Genomic DNA, 17,180 nt, shown 5'->3' on the forward strand with positions numbered 1-17,180 from the left:
GGTTGCTGGCGGGTTTGGGCCGCCTGGGAGTTGGAGACGCAACCTCCTCCTCCCGGGCTCCCTCCTCCGCTCGCGGCGTCGCGGTATCGGTCGGGGGGTGTTGTCGCGTGTTGGGAGGCCTCGAGGCCTCCCGCCGTCGTCGTCGTCGCCTGCTGGGGCGCGGTCATGGTTTGCTTTTTATATAAAAGAAAATTGAAAGTATTAATTAGAGACTCTTCTTATATCTTCTCTATATATTTTATTATTATGTTTATAGGTAGCAAACCTATATAGCAGATACTTAATATCTGCTACTAGCTAGATAGAATTATTAAGCCATTAAGTATCTTATTAGCGTGTTTCAATAGCTTGATACAGCTTCCATTATAATACCCGCCGACAATGAACGCCCACGCCAAACCGAGAGCCCAAGGCACGCAGCCCAAACAGAGCCAGCGGAGATCGACTTCTTTATCTCTCACTTAGCATTCAACGACTTCTCCCTTCACCACATCGCACATACTCCAGGTCGACACCATACGCTCCTGACACGATCCGCTCTGGCTGAGCCTTCGAGCGCCCATACGGGTGCCTTACCCGCATCACTTTCTCTGCCCTCTTCTGTTTTGCTGCCCACCTCCGTATCCCTGCGTGCCTCCGTGTCTCTACGGGCCGCCGTGTCTCTGCGGGCCGCCGTGTCTCTGCGGGTCTCCGTGTCTCGGCGTGCCTCCTTGTCTCTGCGTGCCTCCGTTGCGCTGCCCGCCTCTGTTTTCTTGAAAGGCTCCCCTTGCCAGTCGCCGACGCTTCTGAGGAGGACCTGGCTGAGAACCGTCGTAATGTGGATCGGCGCCGACTTGATTGCCTGCTCCACTCACCGGACCTGAATGAATGCCAAACTGATCCATTCCGCTCATTAGGCCCGTGACTGCGCCTCGATTCGGTTTGGCAGGCGGGTTCGTCTGCACATGCTGATAGCGAAAATCGCCGCTGTTGCCGCCAGGCGTGCCACTGCTCGTTTGTGTGTCGCTTGGCGCTGGCCTCAGCTGAGCACCACCCGATTCCTGAAAAGTACGGGGAGCACCAGGAATGCTAGCACCCGTAATTTGAGGTGGATCGGTCCTGACGGCTAAGCCTTTGAAAACCTTGTCGGCGATGACTCTGTACTTCACTGTGAGTACGTCCTTGCCTATGTCAGTCAGATACTGCGCTGTTTCCGCATCGCCATCATCTTGCCCATCTTCAGTCTCTTCTCGTTTGTACTCATACATTGGCTGGTTCCACGCAAAAGGCACAGGCTCCACGCAAATGTAGGTCTTGCAGTCGGTCGCCAATAACTTAGCCCCATCCACGACCACCACATTGGCCGGGTCGTGATGTGGCCTGAGATCGCTGCGATGAACGACCTCGACGAACAAGTAATGTTTACTCGGATGCACGGTGGTTAGACCTGTGCCATTGAAAGTGAGCATCGCAAAGGCACGAGGAACGTCATTGTCGGCAAGGTCGACAACGTAAGCAGGTCTGTGTTTTGTGATGACACCGCCTTGCTCAGAGCTCATGTAATTGGACGACTCTGGGTTTGCAAGGAAACGTTCGGCTCCATTAGCTGCTGCATTCTCGTCAAATATGACCCGCAGCCAGATCCCGCCTTTATTCTTGACAGCATTCTTTTGGTTCTGCTCCGGATCCGTTGATAGTCCTTTGCGGTCGTTGCGCCGAGCAATGTCATCCAGGCGGACGTGTCTCCGTCTCACGAATCCTCGATGGGCCCTTAGGCCATTCTTGGTCAGACACTGCTCTAGGTCTTGTTCACTTACTCGCATCTGATTATTGCTGTGTTGATCTAGGAGATCGCGCAGCTGAGTAAATTCGGGATGTTCTTCAGAGAATGGTCGCAACTCTGCACAGAAGTCGGCTATGGTCTTGTAACCGCGCTTCCTCTTCTTCGAGGCTCGGGTTCCCCGTTGCGCGGTCTGCACGCCTGCACTTGCGGAAACGCCAGGATCGTCTGGCAAGAACGTACCATGGCCTTCACCAGCAGTGGTCGCGGCCGTTCCAACCTGCTGCAGCTCTTCGCCGAGATCTGAGTCGCAGGTGCCGTCGTTATCGATGTCTGCAATGGAAGTTTCGATGCCGCTGAGGCTGGTACCATATCCAGAATCGTCGATACTCGCAGCCCTCGAATGTGGTGTGCTGTGTGCACGCAAAGGCTCATCATCTTCGCCTCCCGCGCCTGAGTCGCTTTCCTGGCCGAGGAGGTGCGCTAAGTCGTCGTACGTCGACGTGTCCGCAAAAACCTCGCTCCAAACCTCGCTCAGGGAGGCATCTTGCTCGTCGCCTTCCAGATCTTGCCCTTGGGCGGCAGCATACAACTCCTTAAGAAACTCAGTGCCTTCGTCCTCGTGACCGATGGCAATGTCCACGGCAACAGCGCCTTGTGTATGTTCCACCAGACCTTGAACCGGGACATTATCCTCAAGTCCGGAGTTCAAGTCGGAGTCCTGAATATCATCTCCCTCCTGACTCGCTCTTGCGTCTTCTTGCTCATTGAGGGACACTTTATGCTCCTGGTCGTCTCCAGAAGTACCAGTTGCAGCGGGCAATTCGTCATCGTCATCATAGTAGAGGTTATCATCGGGGACCCAGCCGGTACGGTCGATAGGGGCTGGAGCAGGCTGCTCTTCAATGCTGTCCCACCATCTCTGATCAGGACCCATGGCGGCAGTGTTGCTGGTTGCCATGATGAATGTCGTGATGCGGACACTACTCGGAATGGAAAGGCAGCGATCCTACTACTCCGCAGTCATGTCGAGTTGGGGCGATGTGTATGATCGGCTGCTGCAAGAAAAGCCACTCGAAGCGTGGGCGGAACGCTGTCGTCGAAGACGGTCTCGTTGGACGTCTCGTTGGTCGATCTTGAGAAAGGACTGTGTGGGCCAATGTGCGGCGACTTGGGATGCGGTTCGAGCCTGAGATTTGTTCGCAGGCCGGACTCGTGGTCAAGCCTACAGGAACAGAGATGGCGCCGATGTACGCGCCGATTGTACGTGTCGAGAGGCGTGACCGCAGCCTTACGTTGTCGATGAACACTGTGAACATGTAAGACTTTCGATTCATCGGCATCATTAGCGCGGACATCAGGTACCTCGAGTGCGGTGGATGAGGTGACTTTGCGGCGGCAGCTGAGGAGAGCGGCCAAGCAGGCGACAGTGGGAAACAGTGCAAATGGGTGCGGTTCTGCGGCGGTCTCCGGGCTCGACTTCGTTGGCAAGACTTTGTCGATGTGCGAAAGAAGGTCGGCGACATTGCTTGCCTGGCTCAGAGGTCGGCAGTGGGTCTCTACGGTGAACCAGAGATAAACCTTGGCAGGTGAATGAGGGATGACCCGCCAATGGCTCTGCATAGCAGCCGCAGCGCGTCGGCAGACGGAGACGGCGAGGTTGTCTGGAACGGTGCTGTGCCGGATTTGCAGAAGGGCGCTGAATAATGCCAGTCTCGACGTGGATCTAAAGTCGTGCAGCCAATGTGAGGAGCCAGTGGGATTTGCCCGCGAGCAGAAAACCCCTTCTCCGCCGACCTGGTCGAGTCCAATGTAGGTGTTGCAGCCCAGCAAAATCAGACTACGACCTGAATTCCATCGCTTCATCTGCCACCGCATGAGCTGGGCGGTCATCGAGTCGTGATTATTCAAGGAGCAGCGGCCGGTTCTCTTCGATCGATTCGAACAATTCGGTGTAAGCATTTCCCAATCAGTGTTGCTGTCAAGTAGGGGGCAAGAATCCATCAAGGATGCATATCTATACATTTATCAGTGATAAGATTTAAAAGTCTCTAACAATACAATCCGAAGCGGAGATGTGGCGCTGTTTGGCCATGCATTCGCCAACCACTGGCGGAGTATGCTTTTGTCCCAGAGGGCCAACCTATGCTGGACATGCCATCACGTCTTCTTTGTACAGAGTATTGTACATCTTCCGGAGTATCGTGCCATTGCGGATGCGAAACGCGGTTGCTGGAGGACGTCTGAATTTTCTGAATGCCTCCGCGAATGTCAAGGCTTTCATATGCCGCCGAAGAGCCAGTCTGGCACGAGAAGATCGGCTTCGAAGCTTGGGCGCGGAGTCCTCCTGAGCCTGGCACATTCCCTAACTCGTGGCATTTTCATCGCAACCCAAAGCCTGGCTGGCACAACAAGACCGGCCGAAGCTAGAGGTGTATGTCAATCATCATCTACTTCTTGTTCTTCTCCGCTCGTTCCTTCTCATGCTTGGCGATCAATTCCTTCTGCAGCTGCGGCGGGGCAGGCGAGTAATGGCTAAACTCCATTGAGAACTCTCCCTTGCCCTGTGTGGCAGCGCGAAGCTGAGACGAGAAACCAAACATGCTGTTCAGCGAGCAATCAGCAGTGAGTGTGAACTCCTCGGCGCCGATCTCAGTGTCGTTGATCACAGCATTACGCTTGTTGAGCAGACCGACAATGTTTCCTTGGAACTCGACAGGTGCGGTGATTACTGTCTTCATCAAGGGCTCAAGCACTTGAGGCTTGGCAGCCAGGAATGCTTTGCGGAAGGCCTGTTGTGTGGCATTCTTGAAGGCCATTTCGGAGGAATCGGTCATGTGGGTGGCTCCGTCGTTGATGACCATCGATGCTCCCAAGACGCGGTGTCCAAGCAAAGGTCCATTGATGCAAGAAGCCTGGAAACCTTTGTCACAAGCAAACAGGTACTTCTCAGGAATGGTACCACCCACGATCTGAGACTCAAACTTGTTCTCTCCCAAGGTGTTCTCAGATCCCTCAGCAGGCTCGGCAGGTTCGAGATATCCGACGACACGGGCATAGTCTCCAGCACCACCGGTCTGCTTCTTCAGAAGATGGTCGAAGTCGACGTGTTCTTGGATCGTTTCTCTGTATGCGACCTGTGGCTGTCCTGTAACGACCTCTACTTTGTACTCGCGCTTCATTCGCTCAACGTAGATGTCCAAGTGAAGCTCTCCCATTCCGGAGATGATGGACTCGCCCGATTCCGTATCGACGTGCACGCGGAAAGTGGGATCCTCGCGTTGGAATCTGGAAATAGCTTTCGAAAAGTTCGGCGTGTCCTTGGTATGCTTTGGCTTGATCGAAAGCGAGATGACCGGATCCGGAACGAACATGGATGTCATGGAGTAGTCAAGCTTGCCACCATCAGTAAAAGTATCACCGGAAGCACAGTCTACACCAAACACGGCACAGATTTCTCCAGCGCCGATTTCTGACACTTCCTCCATTTCGTTGGAGTGCATGCGTACAATACGCGGAACCTTGACCTTTTGACCAGTACGGGCATTGGTGACATTTTGACCCTTTGAAAGCTTTCCTTGGTAGACACGGATGTATGTGAGCTGGCCGAAGTTGGATTCTTCCAGCTTGAATGCGAGACCGACGAATGGCAGGGAGTTGTAGGAGACAAGTTTCACAGGAGTTTCGTTCCTTCTGCGATCCAGCGCCAAATTCTCGACCTCGGAAGGATTTGGCAGATAGTCGACGACAGCATCAAGCATGGGCTGAATCGACTTATCAGCCAGAGCGGATCCCATCATCACGGGAGTGAACTTGAGGCCAATAGTCGCACGACGAATCGCAGTCTTGATCTCGTCCACGGCAGGCTCACGCTCCTCAAGGACCGCATCGGCAATGGCATCGTCGACATCGGCGAGCGTCTCGATCAAGACTTGTCGCTTCTCCTTGGCGAATTCGACCAAGTCCGCAGGACACTCATCCTCGCGCACGATTTCACCTTTCTCGCCTTCTGAGTAGATCGCGCGCATTCTGAGCAGGTCGACCACGCCCTTGAACTCGTCCTCGGCACCAATTGGAATCTGGATCGCCGCCGCGGGGATCCGCAGCTTCTGAGAAATGCCGTCCACCGCCTTCCAAGGGTTTGCACCAGCTCGATCCATCTTGTTCACGAACGACAATCGAGGGACGTTGTAGCGCTTCATCTGTCGATCAACAGTGACAGTCTGCGATTGCACGCCAGACACAGCACACAAGATCATGACAGCACCATCCAGCACTCTCAACGCTCTTTCCACTTCAATTGTGAAGTCAATGTGCCCGGGAGTATCGATCAAGTTGATGTGATATTTCTCATCTTTGAGCTCTCCAGTGACTGGATCAGGCGTCTTCCTGACCCAGTCACAGAAGGTGGCGGCAGACTGGATGGTGATGCCCTTCTCTCTTTCCAGATCCATGCTGTCCATCTTTGCACCCACGCCATCGCGACCACGCACTTCGTGAATGTCCTTCACACGTCCGGTATAGAACAGCACGCGCTCAGTGGCAGTTGTCTTGCCAGAATCGATATGTGCTGCGATGCCAATGTTCCTGACTTTGTCCAAACGAGCTGCTTCTTTCGGATCGAGGTTGTCAACGATGGCGGCTTGAGAGAGCGAGGTCGGATCGTGCATGGCCGTCTCGAGGACTGCGGCAGCGGCGGACTGCCATCGTCGTGATTGGTACTGCAGCTGGACCTGGCCTATTCGGTCGTGATTCTGGCCGGTCAAGGGTGTTCGTTGGAAGGGAGATGCTGCCGCGGACATGAATGTCCTCCGGCTGGCACCGGTGGCATTGCGGAGAGCCACACTGCGCAGCGGAAGCCGCGCGAGGCCTTGGACACGCATGGTGGATGGACAGAAAGAATGACAGTGCCTGGCAATGGCCTGGCCTGCATCGCCGTCCAGGTCCGTGTCGATGAACTTTTTGTCTCAGGTGCTCAGACCTCCCACGCTACTCCCATTCCAGCACTCCCGTGGGCAATGCGGCCGCCTTAGCCTTCACCACCACCATCGCCCACCCTGTCTTCCTTTCCTCCCAGATCCACTGAGCGCTTCTTACTCTTCTTTTCCTGAGTCAACTCGTACGTGTCGTGGCTGCACACTCTTCCCAGTCGCTCCGCACAAGTCCGTTTCTTTCCAGCCCCACGCGAGATGTGAGCTCTAGCATGTTGTAAGACGGCGACTCCGTCGACCGACTTATCTCGGGCGTAAAACATGGTCTTCGCACTGCTGCTGTGAATCCGATACGCGCCAAGTCCACTTGGTGTCTGCTACGCTGGCCGGGCCCCCCATTTGTGGTTCGCTTCTTGCTGCGGGGTTACGGTGCATTGCCGGAGGTCATTTGGGCGCTCATTGCCATGTTACGAGTGCTTTGACAGCATATATATTAATTCAGCGACGCTGCTACAGCGGACTTGCTCAGCATCTCATCGTTCACTTCAAACAGCATATCAGGATATATTTTCAAATCGAACACAACCAGAACGAAGCACGAAAGGCTCCACCGAGAACTTGTATCATGGCCGATCAACGCCTCAAAGACAGAATTGCCGTCAGTATGTGAAGCTGCAGCTAAGTCATGGACTTCTGCATATTAGCTTTCCTACTTACGATAAGCAGTCACTGGAGCTTCTTCTGGCCTTGGCAAGGCGACAGCATTCAAGTTTGCCACAGCAGGAGCACGCATAGTCTGTGCCGACCTCAGATCTGTTGGCGTCGAGGACGAGCTCAATTCCAAGCATGGTCCGAATACTGCCATCTTCGTTGCTTGCGATGTCACCAAGGAAGACCAGATCCAGAATCTCATTCAAGAAGCAGTGAAGTTCGGAGGCCGTCTCGATGCCATTCTCAATTATGCCGGCATCGCCCTGGAGACCAAATACGAGGTGTGCAGAGTCGATACATTTACCACCGAGGACTTTGATCTCGAAATGTCAATCAACTGTAGAGGCGTGTGGCTGTGCTGCAAGTATGCAATCCAGCAGATGCTCAAACAGGAGCCTCGGGCACCAAACGCTCGTGGCGACAAGACAAGAGGTTGGATCGTCAACGCTGCAAGCATTATGGTGAGCCAGCTCAATATCGCACACTCGTCAAGTTCTAAGACTGTCACAGGGCACCGTCACGACTCCAGGCACACCAGCATATGCACCCTCGAAATGGGCTGTCGTGGGAATGACAAAGCAGATGGGTGCTGAGTATGCGAAGGATCGGATCCACGTGAATGCACTATGTCCTGGATATATTCACACTCCCATGATTGCTTCGGTCACAGCTAACGAACAAGGCCTTGCGTACCTCTCCGCGAGGCATCCTTGGGGCGAGCTGGGAAGACCAGAAGACATCGCAGATGCAGCATTGTTCCTGTGCAGTGATGAAAGGTAAGTTGTAAACATGATTCGTTCCTAGAAACCTGCTAATGCTAGGTTCTACGCAGTTCCTGGATGACAGGTCACCCGCTCGTCGTTGACGGCGGCTATACCACGATATAAGCTCCTCCAAGCTTTTCTCCGCTCTAACGAGACATAAAATGCACAATGGGTATCATTCTGTAAAATTGCATATCCTTCGCTCTCACCCCACTATTCCTCCACCATGCTCGCCGACGAGGGCGTCTCCGAAGGGCTCTTGCTTGGACTCTTCGACGCTATCGACCTCTCTTCGGCAGCTCGATCCGGTCTCCTTGATATTCCAAACTTCTCCAGGAAAGACATTGTCGATGATGATTTGATTGATGACGCCGTGCTTCGGCTCGAGAGCGAGTGTAGGGAGAATAGTGATGCTCTACGATTACTTCGTTCGCCTTTCACTGCAGCGGTCGTCAGCATGTGCTCTCACATGTCGTTCACGGACTGCTCTGCTTACCTGAACTTGTAGATTGACTAGGATGTGAGTTGGCGAGCTCGGCTGTGATCCTGCATTCCTCCTCGTCTGCGGCTTTGACTTCTGCTGGCGGTCGACAATTGCCAGCACCGCCTCTTCCACATATCACCATCCTCTCTGGTGAACCTTTCGTCTCGTTCCTGCCCGCTCTGCTCCTGACTTTGCTCAGAATTGGGATTGGTGCCGTCATGGTTGAGTGACGTTGATATAATCGGTTGTTGTTGAAATGTGTATGCTGAGGTCCTGCCTCTGTTGAATGTCGTTGAACTACGCAAATGTGTACTCGCAGTAGCGCGGTTGATATAGAGTACGATGTATGTATGTATAGAAGTGTCGAAAAGGGAGCCAGGCAAACCAAATACTAATAAACACGAGAGTGGGTACAAGCCACGAGTGATATACTCTGGTCGAGAGCTACGCCGTCAGCCCAGCACAGCAATTTAGTCTTCTGCTTCCCACAGGAATCTCAAGGGACCCAGGCTCCGCCACGACATGCAACACTTGTCCGCGGCAAAACGCACTCAGCTTCAGTCAATTCGTTGCTCCACAAAACACTATCTCGCAGATGCCAGAAAGAGCCGCGCCCGCGGGCGGGCAGAAGGGTGGCCCAGCCCTACGTAAGTGAGCAAAACTCGGTACAGACCGGGACCTTCTCTGCACATCTCGAAAAAGACCAACGAAACACCTCTCTCAGGCAAGTACAGTATCATATTGCATGCAAATGATACTTTCTTTTCTGCCTACGTGTTCGTGGATCATCCCACGTAGAATGATAAGGCCAGCAAGCACACTCCATTCCTTCGAGACATCGCAGTCATCCAACGCAGATCATCATCAGCAATCACCAATACACACAACGCAGACGCACAGTATATCGAAAGACAGCACAAGACCCTTGTCCTTTCCTCATCGATCGACCGCAGCTGAAGCCGAGCAGCATCGCCCGTTGCCGCGGCGTTAATTGGCTACAAGTCCAAGCAACAGCGATCAAACCACCAATCCGGCCTGCCGAGCGAGGGCAAAAAGCTTCCCGTCGTAAACTCTCTCCACGTCATGCTGTTTGTCAACTGCGTGATTAATTGCATTTGTCCGCAAAGATAACACTACAGCAACGGTTTGCCGACCACCGACTCGTCCGATTTGATGATAAGTTTGAAGACGTTCAATGGCTGTGTAGCCATGGACTAGTGACTGCGTGCGTGTGTTTCCTTTGCATGTGAGACGTGGAAGCTGATGATGGTGCGCGATGGGGTACCGAGTTTTGGCATCATGCTGTCGCGTGTGTTCTTGCCACAAGATGATGTGGACGTGGAGTTGGGGGGAAAGCTCTCTCTGTTCTGTTCGTCTCTTGCTCTGTGTTCTGCTTTGAGATGATCTTCACAACGAACGCTGAACGCTGCCAGCGGCTGACTTCGGAAAGTCAAAAGATGTTTTAGGCTCATGGGGATTTTCCCTTTCAACTCTCTTCAGCTTTTGGATCTAGATCCTGTGCACGGCGACGACAAAAATGGCGAAGCTGGCAGGAAGCTAACCCGCAACCAGGGCAAACCTTACGGATGTGTTGCTATTTGTACAGTACGAAACACTATAGCGCGGAGAAGGAGCGCCATTTGTGTGGCTTGGTCGGTCGATACTCTTTTACGGTGCAGCAGTGAGGCTTTGATCTTCGCTCCTGCACTTGTAGATCATGGACACTAGTATCAGTAAGATGCTCGCGTGAGGCATTATTGGTCGTACAATATCGCTCAAGTACATTTACCAACACAAATGTCCCAGAACCTGCAAGCATACTGCCAGAACAGCACGTCGCACCATACCTTCTCATCCTCGTCCCGGATCTTCACATCCGGAGCCGGCACAGGTGCCTGGCGAACTTTCCTTCGACCTCATGCTGCACTCTTTCATGCAAGAAATCGGAATTCTTATCAGTTGACATGCAGATCCTTTCCATTTGCTTCATTCAACACGCAGACAAGACAGGACAAGGCAGATAAGACATGTCAAGCATCGAGATGGCAAGTCTTGGATGTAAAGTGAACCAGATGCTTGACCTGGTTTCTCACCAGTACCATGGTCTTTTGTGCTACCACTGTAGACCTAGGAACAACGGTGAGAAAGTATGAGCGAAAGCAGGCAGCGGTGCTCAGTAAGCGGAAGCACCGAAAAATGACCACGTCCGCGTGGAATTAATGTGAGGGAATTGTGTCTCATGATATCCATGCACAGACAAATGTCTTGGTCGAGCCTTGGGATCGGTATATAAGAGGCTCGACAAGATATGATTTATGCTCCTCAAGCACAGCCTTCCCACATGGGAGCGAGCACGAAGAAGCAAGTTGGCTAATGTGTTTAGTTCTGTTCAACCTCACCCACCACCACAAATCCACCCTTATTCATATACCATCCATCATTCATTATCTATCATCAGCGTCTTCATCCTCTTAGACTACCACCGAGAACCGCTCTACCATCAATAAAACTCCTCCAAATCATCAAAACTCGGAATCTCCTGACTACAATCAAACGACCTCTCCCACGCAACCTTCGGCATCGTTCCCGCCGCCAATCCAGCCTTGTAACTCCACTGCGCCGCACTCTCCGTCTGCCACGTCCAATAGAACCACCCCCATCCTTGCTCAAAACTATGCATCTGCGCCTCCGCAAACATGAGCAACCACTTGCGATACGAATCGCTGTAATCACTCGGATCTGCGTTCGCGCCGTCGCAAGAACATCGGGGGTTGTTGTGTGTGGGACACGTAGGTTCGAGAATGGAGCCGTTGAGCGAACCGCCTGGAGTGCCGACCATGTTCAGCGTTCCTTCCCAGCGGGAGCCAACGCCGACGTTGTTGAGGTATTGAGCGCAGTCGGTGTCGGCTTGGGACCATTCGCCGCAGAGCGTGGGACCGAAACCTGTGGCGGTGTTTTGGGAGCGGAGGGCTTGTTGTGTCCAGCCGGCGCAGGCGAAGTTGAGTTTGTCGTGGTGGTTTAGGACGATCTGGTCGACGTTGAAGATGACGTATTGGTGGACGTCGAGGAGGAGGTTTTTCTGTCCGGTGAGTTTGCCCTGCCAGTTGTCCAGACCCATGAAACCGTCACCGAAGACGATTACGCCTGTGAAGCCGTTGCCGCGGACGGCGTCGATGGCTTTTTCAGTCCAGGCTAAGACTGTGGCTTGGTCGAGTTCGACCATGCGTGGCTCATTGACGAGGCCATACATGGTGACTAGCTTCTTGTATCGCGGCTGGGTAAAGAACTCGGAGAGTTGCTTGTGGATCTCGATTGTGCGGTCGCCATTCTTGGTGCCATCTGTGCCATTCAGCCAGCCGATTTGACCTTGACGACCAGAGTGATTCCAGCCGTTTTGAGACCCTGGCGCGCCATGAAGATCGAGATTGACGCGAAGACCGTATTTGCGTGCCCATTCGATACCACGAAGGAGATAACGCCAGGCTACCTGACCGACGTATGGATCTCCATCGTACGTCGTGACAGCCCAGTACGAGAATGGGATGCGGACATGATCGAAGCCAGCGGCCTGCAGGTCTTTGAATGTGGACTCCGTTACCCAGGAAGAGTAGTGCTTCTCCAGCGTGCTTTTCGCATTCGTGGGACCCAGCTTTTGCGTCAAGGTCCACTCGTCAACAACACCATCGCTGGTCTTGTATTGAGAAAAGAGCGAAGGCGTGATGAAAGGCTCGATGCTCAGCCAGCCACCAACATTGCAACCTCGGACTGGCATCTTTCCATATTCGAAGTCTTCATCCAGAGGAGGAACCTTCTCGTTCGCTCGAGCCGAGTCGTCCCACTGGCTCATCAAGCCCATCACTGGCAGCCCTCCCACCATCTGGTCCGTGAAGGTGACATTGAAGTCCTGAGTGTCGTACCATGAGAACGGATCCAGCCACGTTCCCTTGTACTGCTCCGGGATGCTGTCCTTGGAGATATCGTCCAGATTGCTGTTGTTCGGCTTGCCTGAGCCTCCAGACGCAGCACTGGTAGCTCCGCCTGAGCCATCGCCGCCGCCAGAGCTGTTCTTCTTCGAAACAACCACCGCTACTGGTATGATGATAGCAAGCAGCACGATGAACACTCCCACGCCAATGAAGATCTTCTTCCGCAGCTTCCTCTTTCGCTCTTGCTCTTCTGGGTCGATGTAAGGGTTGCTACTGTCATCGCTCCCATCTCTTCGTCGAATGCTTTCTGCGTACTCGTCTTTCTCACTATAGTACGCCCCTCCATCGTACTCCCCTGGATCACCTCGTTCCAGCACCTGGCCACTGGCCACTCTCCTCTCTTTCCGCTCTTTACGTGGTCGTTCTCTTTTGTCTCGTACGTAGTCATAATCGTCATCTCGTCGGTCTCGCCTATCTCGTGTACTCCGCACCCGATCGTGATTGCTCGCAGACCTCACTTTCGCACCGCGAATGGGCGCGTCGGATTCCTCGTCCTCACCAGCTAGCCACGCTCTTCTCTCTTCTTCTCTGCGGATTCGTCGCCGCTCTTCTCGCCGTCGTTCACGATCTCGTCGTCTGTCCTCTCGTTCGCGCTCCAGGTCGCTGTATCGCGTTGCGTCCTCTTCGACTTCCACCTCCACATACTCTCGCTCTCTTTCGCGTGGCCTCGGAGGCGCATCGTAGTCGTTGTAACCCAGTTTCTTGTTCAGCCGGTCCAACTTGGCGAGCTGATCAACACTCAAAGCAGCACTTCTGCTACCCGATCCACTGGTCGTGTACTCGCTTTCTGGCGGACGTCGAGTCCGAGAGCTGTTCGGTGGTCGTTCTCTTCTCCTTTCTCGTCTGTGTCCGTCTGCATCCTCTGTCCTCCTTCTCCGTCTAGTTGGACTTCTGTCGCGATCATCTCTCTCGCTCTCGTAGCGATCTCGGCCCAGCAACTCGCCATTGCTATCTGTTCGGTGATGCGTCCTTCGTCGTCGTTGTCGTCTGGCCGGAGAGTCGCGTGTCGGCTGCGAAGATGAGGACGGCATCTTGCATTATCGACATTCACAGAAACTATTGGAGCGCTCGACAGTGAGGTCACCTGGAATGCTGTGCGTCGCGAATTGTGGATTGCTGCATTATCTATTTTGGTATTGTTGGTTGCCATGGGCGACGCGTCGACGTAATTACTTCTTGGAAAACCGCTTCAAACAGGGTCACGACAAGAAGGCCAACGACTTGGTAGACTTGGTGGTCTTTCGTATTGCTCATTCTTCTATAGCGTACATACGCGCGTTCGTATCACGTTTGACATTTCGATCCTCGCATGGAGGTCGAGAATTGCCATGCTTTCTGCGGTCACCGCCGCGAATCGACGCCAGATCCTCCCATCGAACTCCATTTCAGAGTCAAATTGCCTTACCCCGGAGTATTGTAGCAAGTCGTAAACCATCCCATTTTCGGGTTCTTCCTCTGCACTTGACCCTCAAAAGTTGAGATGCACCAGACTCCAAGGACCCTTTTCGTAGCACATCACTTTGTATGTTATTGCTTGCAGTTGCTCATCATCACGCTTTGCTGTTGTTCTGCAGCTTCTTCAACACGTTGTTCCTATCATAAAGTCAGTCCGTTGTTCTGTGATATCAGGTCGTGTGCTGGACTCACCAACTGTCCTGCTCGAACAACAACGATGGCGGACCGTACGGCTTGCCCGCTTCGTCCTTCTTGCCCAACTTCTTCAGAGCAGCGTTGACATGCTCTTGGTCAACCATGACGCCGTTCTCGCTACACTTGGCCTTGACACGAAGCTCCGAGCAGAGTCCATCCAAGTCGAATTTGCCTTCTTGAAAATCAGGATTCGACTGCAGCTGAGTCCTGTTCATGTTGTTAGCAGGCGCAATACTTCCTCGGTGATCGTCTCTCTGAGCGTACCAGATATTGTTACAGCTGATGAACTTGCCGCCTTCTGCTTGCGTCTTGTTCTTGTCAGCACCTGGGAGACCGTAATCATCGTCACCGCCATCGCAGGTCTTTTGAATCTCAGCCATGAGATTTCGACTTGGCGTAGGCGCGTTCGCAGGTTTATTGGGCGCTGGAAGAGTAGCTTGTGTTTGTCGCGGTGACTGCAGAATGCCAAAGAGGTTACTTGGTGACTGATAGTCGAAGGAGGCGGAGTTGAGTGCATCGTCGAAGAAGCCTCCCGTGAAGTCGCCGGTCCCGAGGATCGCATCATTGGTATCGCGATAGTCACCAAACAAGACGGGGTCGAATGTGTTGGCCGATGATGGGTTGATGAGATCGGCATTCCCAAAGCCATACATGGAATTCATACTCTGCTGCGAGTTCAAATTTGCTGGCGTCAGTTGTGAGCTGACTGCCGGCTTGTGGCTCTTGTCTCCATATTGTCCATCTCTCAGCGCTGGGCTATCGTGCAAAGGCTCAGGCGATGTCCCACAAGAGCTGTTGCCATTGCCGTTGGCATTCCACTGGCTGTTAGAACTGGCGCTGGGAGATGTGCTATCGCTGGCATTGCTGCCGCTGTTGAACTGGAATACGCGATTGAGTCCAGAAGTGTTGTCTCCTCCATTATCGAAGCTTTCCCCGTTGTAATTCGAGCTCGGAGCCGAGGTTTGTGCATTGTTGTTATTGAAGTATGTGTTCATGTTGGCACTCTTGAGGAGATTGGGACTGAAAAGGTCGTTGAACGATCCGTCGCCGTTGCTCATCTGGGGAAGTGTGGTGGCAAATCCGTGCATATTGTCGTTTGTGCTATATGACGTGAAAGCAGAGTCCATGCTGGCCACGTTCGCCGGACTACCGTTGCTGCCCGATGTGGAATCATTCCGCTGAACGCTCTGCGGGCTCAGACTCCGACCAAGACTGTTATGTCGGCTGTTCTGAGCTTGAGGCTGTGCTTGATTGACACCATTCATGCTGGCTGGGGATTGAACCATGGGAGGAGACATATTGTCTGACTTGTTGCCTGGACTGTTGCCATTGGAGATGTCTTGGCTTCCGAACAGCTGGCTACCAGGCAAAGCTCCGAACTCGGGGAAGTCGAATTGGAAGTTGCTGCCATATGAAGGGCCACTGCTGCTCCGTTGCCCATTCATAGGATTCAAAGGTGGAGAGGAACGCACGGCGCCGCTGTTCAAAGAGAGGCGCTTGCGATATTCTCGCAATTCGACTTGCAAGCGCTCCACTTGAGCTCTCAACACGCCGTTTTCGTGCTTCTCTGCCTCTGAAGACTTGGTCAGAGAGGTGACCTTCTCTTCGAGGTCCTTCAGATGCTTCTCCTTTCGCTCGCGGAACGCTCTTTGCGCGGCACGGTTTTGCGCCTTTCTCTTCTGCAGTGACAGTCAGAATGGGTCGACTTGAGAATAGTGGTTGCGGACTTACAGTAGTCGGTTCACTAGTGAGAGGCTTCCTGCCTGGTTTCTTCTGTGCCTTTTCACCATCGTTGGTCTCCTGTCGCTTCGCATCGTGTTCCGTGCCGACACTGTCTTCGCGGCTCTTCCTCTTTTCGTGTCCTTCGCTTCCCGGAAGTGGACCAATGAGCTCTCCGCCAACATCCGCATTCTCAAAGTCGAATCCGTCGTCATCCAGGTAGTCGAGTCCTGGGGTGTAATCCAGCCCGAAATTGTCCAGTTCCGCCGCCTGCGGGCTCACAAAGAGCGCATCACCATTGGCGTTCGTCGGCATGGTGTTTGGATGTGTAGTGAGATCGGAATCGGATCTTTTGACGGCGTCCGGGCGCTCGACGGTGGATGTGTGCGGCTGCGCCTGAGAACTGAGGGCAGCGACCAGTAAGTTCTGCTGCTGGGGAGTCAGGTATGGTATCGTCTGCTGCTCTCGCTTTGTTAGCTCAGCCATTGAAAGGCGGCGACTTTGCGATGGAGCGCGTGGCAACTCGGCGCCTGCGGAGGATGTTGAGAGTGTAGGGACGAGTGCGTGAGAAAGCAGTTGGTAGCTGCAGGAGCGGCGGCGAGTGGTCTGGACGGGGCTCGCAGATCACCCCGCAGGAATAGGCAGATGCTCACCTCCTATGCCACGATGCCACGATGCACCACGGACGTGCCTTGTGCTCGCAGGCTTGGAGCGGAACAGAGAAGGGGTGCGGAGCGACTGTCACGCAGAGTAGTCAGAGACTAGCAGAAAGGGTGGTCGTGCGCTGATGGGCGCAGGGCGATGACGGACCGGCGGACTCTGGAGACACCGCTGGCCTGCTTCAGCCTCGAGCACGCCAGGCGAAGAATGGAGAATGAATCCGTCCAGGGTGCGCTACGGTGATTGGAGCAGTGAGAGGTACTCGTCGGGTGAGATGCGCGAGCTCGCGACCCTGACGGAGCGAATAGATGTTGCTGGAAGGAAGACACGATCTGATTATCAATCATTTTGGAGGGGATTTGCCTCGAACATTGGCGGACTTTTGACTGCCTCTACCTCTACCGTAGTACTGATTGATTCCATTCCTGTCGACACTGCTATGATTGAGCGGAGGCTGATCCGGACGCGGCCGCGCTCGATAACAACCCATGAACGAGGGCTGGCATCATCACCATC

General features: G+C 53.6%; 5 protein-coding genes across 5 annotated transcripts; 1 reads left to right on the plus strand and 4 right to left on the minus strand.

The window, feature by feature from the left end:
- Positions 1 to 644: 644 nt before the first annotated feature.
- Positions 645 to 2,720, minus strand: CKM354_000250800 (uncharacterized protein; the record flags this gene model as incomplete). The annotated part of the gene is made up of 1 exon (XM_044797669.1): positions 645 to 2,720. One exon carries the CDS (start codon positions 2,718 to 2,720, stop codon positions 645 to 647), a length of 2,076 nt encoding a protein of 691 aa, XP_044653604.1.
- A 1,489-nt stretch (positions 2,721 to 4,209) lies between these two features.
- CKM354_000250900 (uncharacterized protein) lies at positions 4,210 to 6,642 on the minus strand (the record flags this gene model as incomplete). The annotated part of the gene is made up of 1 exon (XM_044797670.1): positions 4,210 to 6,642. One exon carries the CDS (start codon positions 6,640 to 6,642, stop codon positions 4,210 to 4,212), a length of 2,433 nt encoding a protein of 810 aa, XP_044653605.1.
- Positions 6,643 to 7,315: 673 nt separating this feature from the next.
- CKM354_000251000 (uncharacterized protein) lies at positions 7,316 to 8,288 on the plus strand (the record flags this gene model as incomplete). The annotated part of the gene is made up of 4 exons (XM_044797671.1): positions 7,316 to 7,352; positions 7,417 to 7,862; positions 7,912 to 8,177; positions 8,234 to 8,288. The coding sequence occupies 4 exons, from the start codon at positions 7,316 to 7,318 to the stop codon at positions 8,286 to 8,288; spliced, it is 804 nt and encodes a 267-aa protein (XP_044653606.1).
- A 2,861-nt stretch (positions 8,289 to 11,149) lies between these two features.
- Positions 11,150 to 13,666, minus strand: CKM354_000251100 (uncharacterized protein; the record flags this gene model as incomplete). The annotated part of the gene is made up of 1 exon (XM_044797672.1): positions 11,150 to 13,666. One exon carries the CDS (start codon positions 13,664 to 13,666, stop codon positions 11,150 to 11,152), a length of 2,517 nt encoding a protein of 838 aa, XP_044653607.1.
- Positions 13,667 to 14,185: 519 nt separating this feature from the next.
- On the minus strand, positions 14,186 to 16,490 carry CKM354_000251200 (uncharacterized protein; the record flags this gene model as incomplete). Its single annotated transcript, XM_044797673.1, has 4 exons — positions 14,186 to 14,228; positions 14,283 to 14,492; positions 14,550 to 15,964; positions 16,017 to 16,490. 4 exons carry the CDS (start codon positions 16,488 to 16,490, stop codon positions 14,186 to 14,188), a joined length of 2,142 nt encoding a protein of 713 aa, XP_044653608.1.
- Between the last annotated feature and the right edge of the window lie 690 nt (positions 16,491 to 17,180).

This window comes from Cercospora kikuchii, assembly GCF_019650295.1.
Source record: "Cercospora kikuchii DNA, contig_00002, whole genome shotgun sequence".
Classification (NCBI taxonomy): domain Eukaryota; kingdom Fungi; phylum Ascomycota; class Dothideomycetes; order Mycosphaerellales; family Mycosphaerellaceae; genus Cercospora; species Cercospora kikuchii.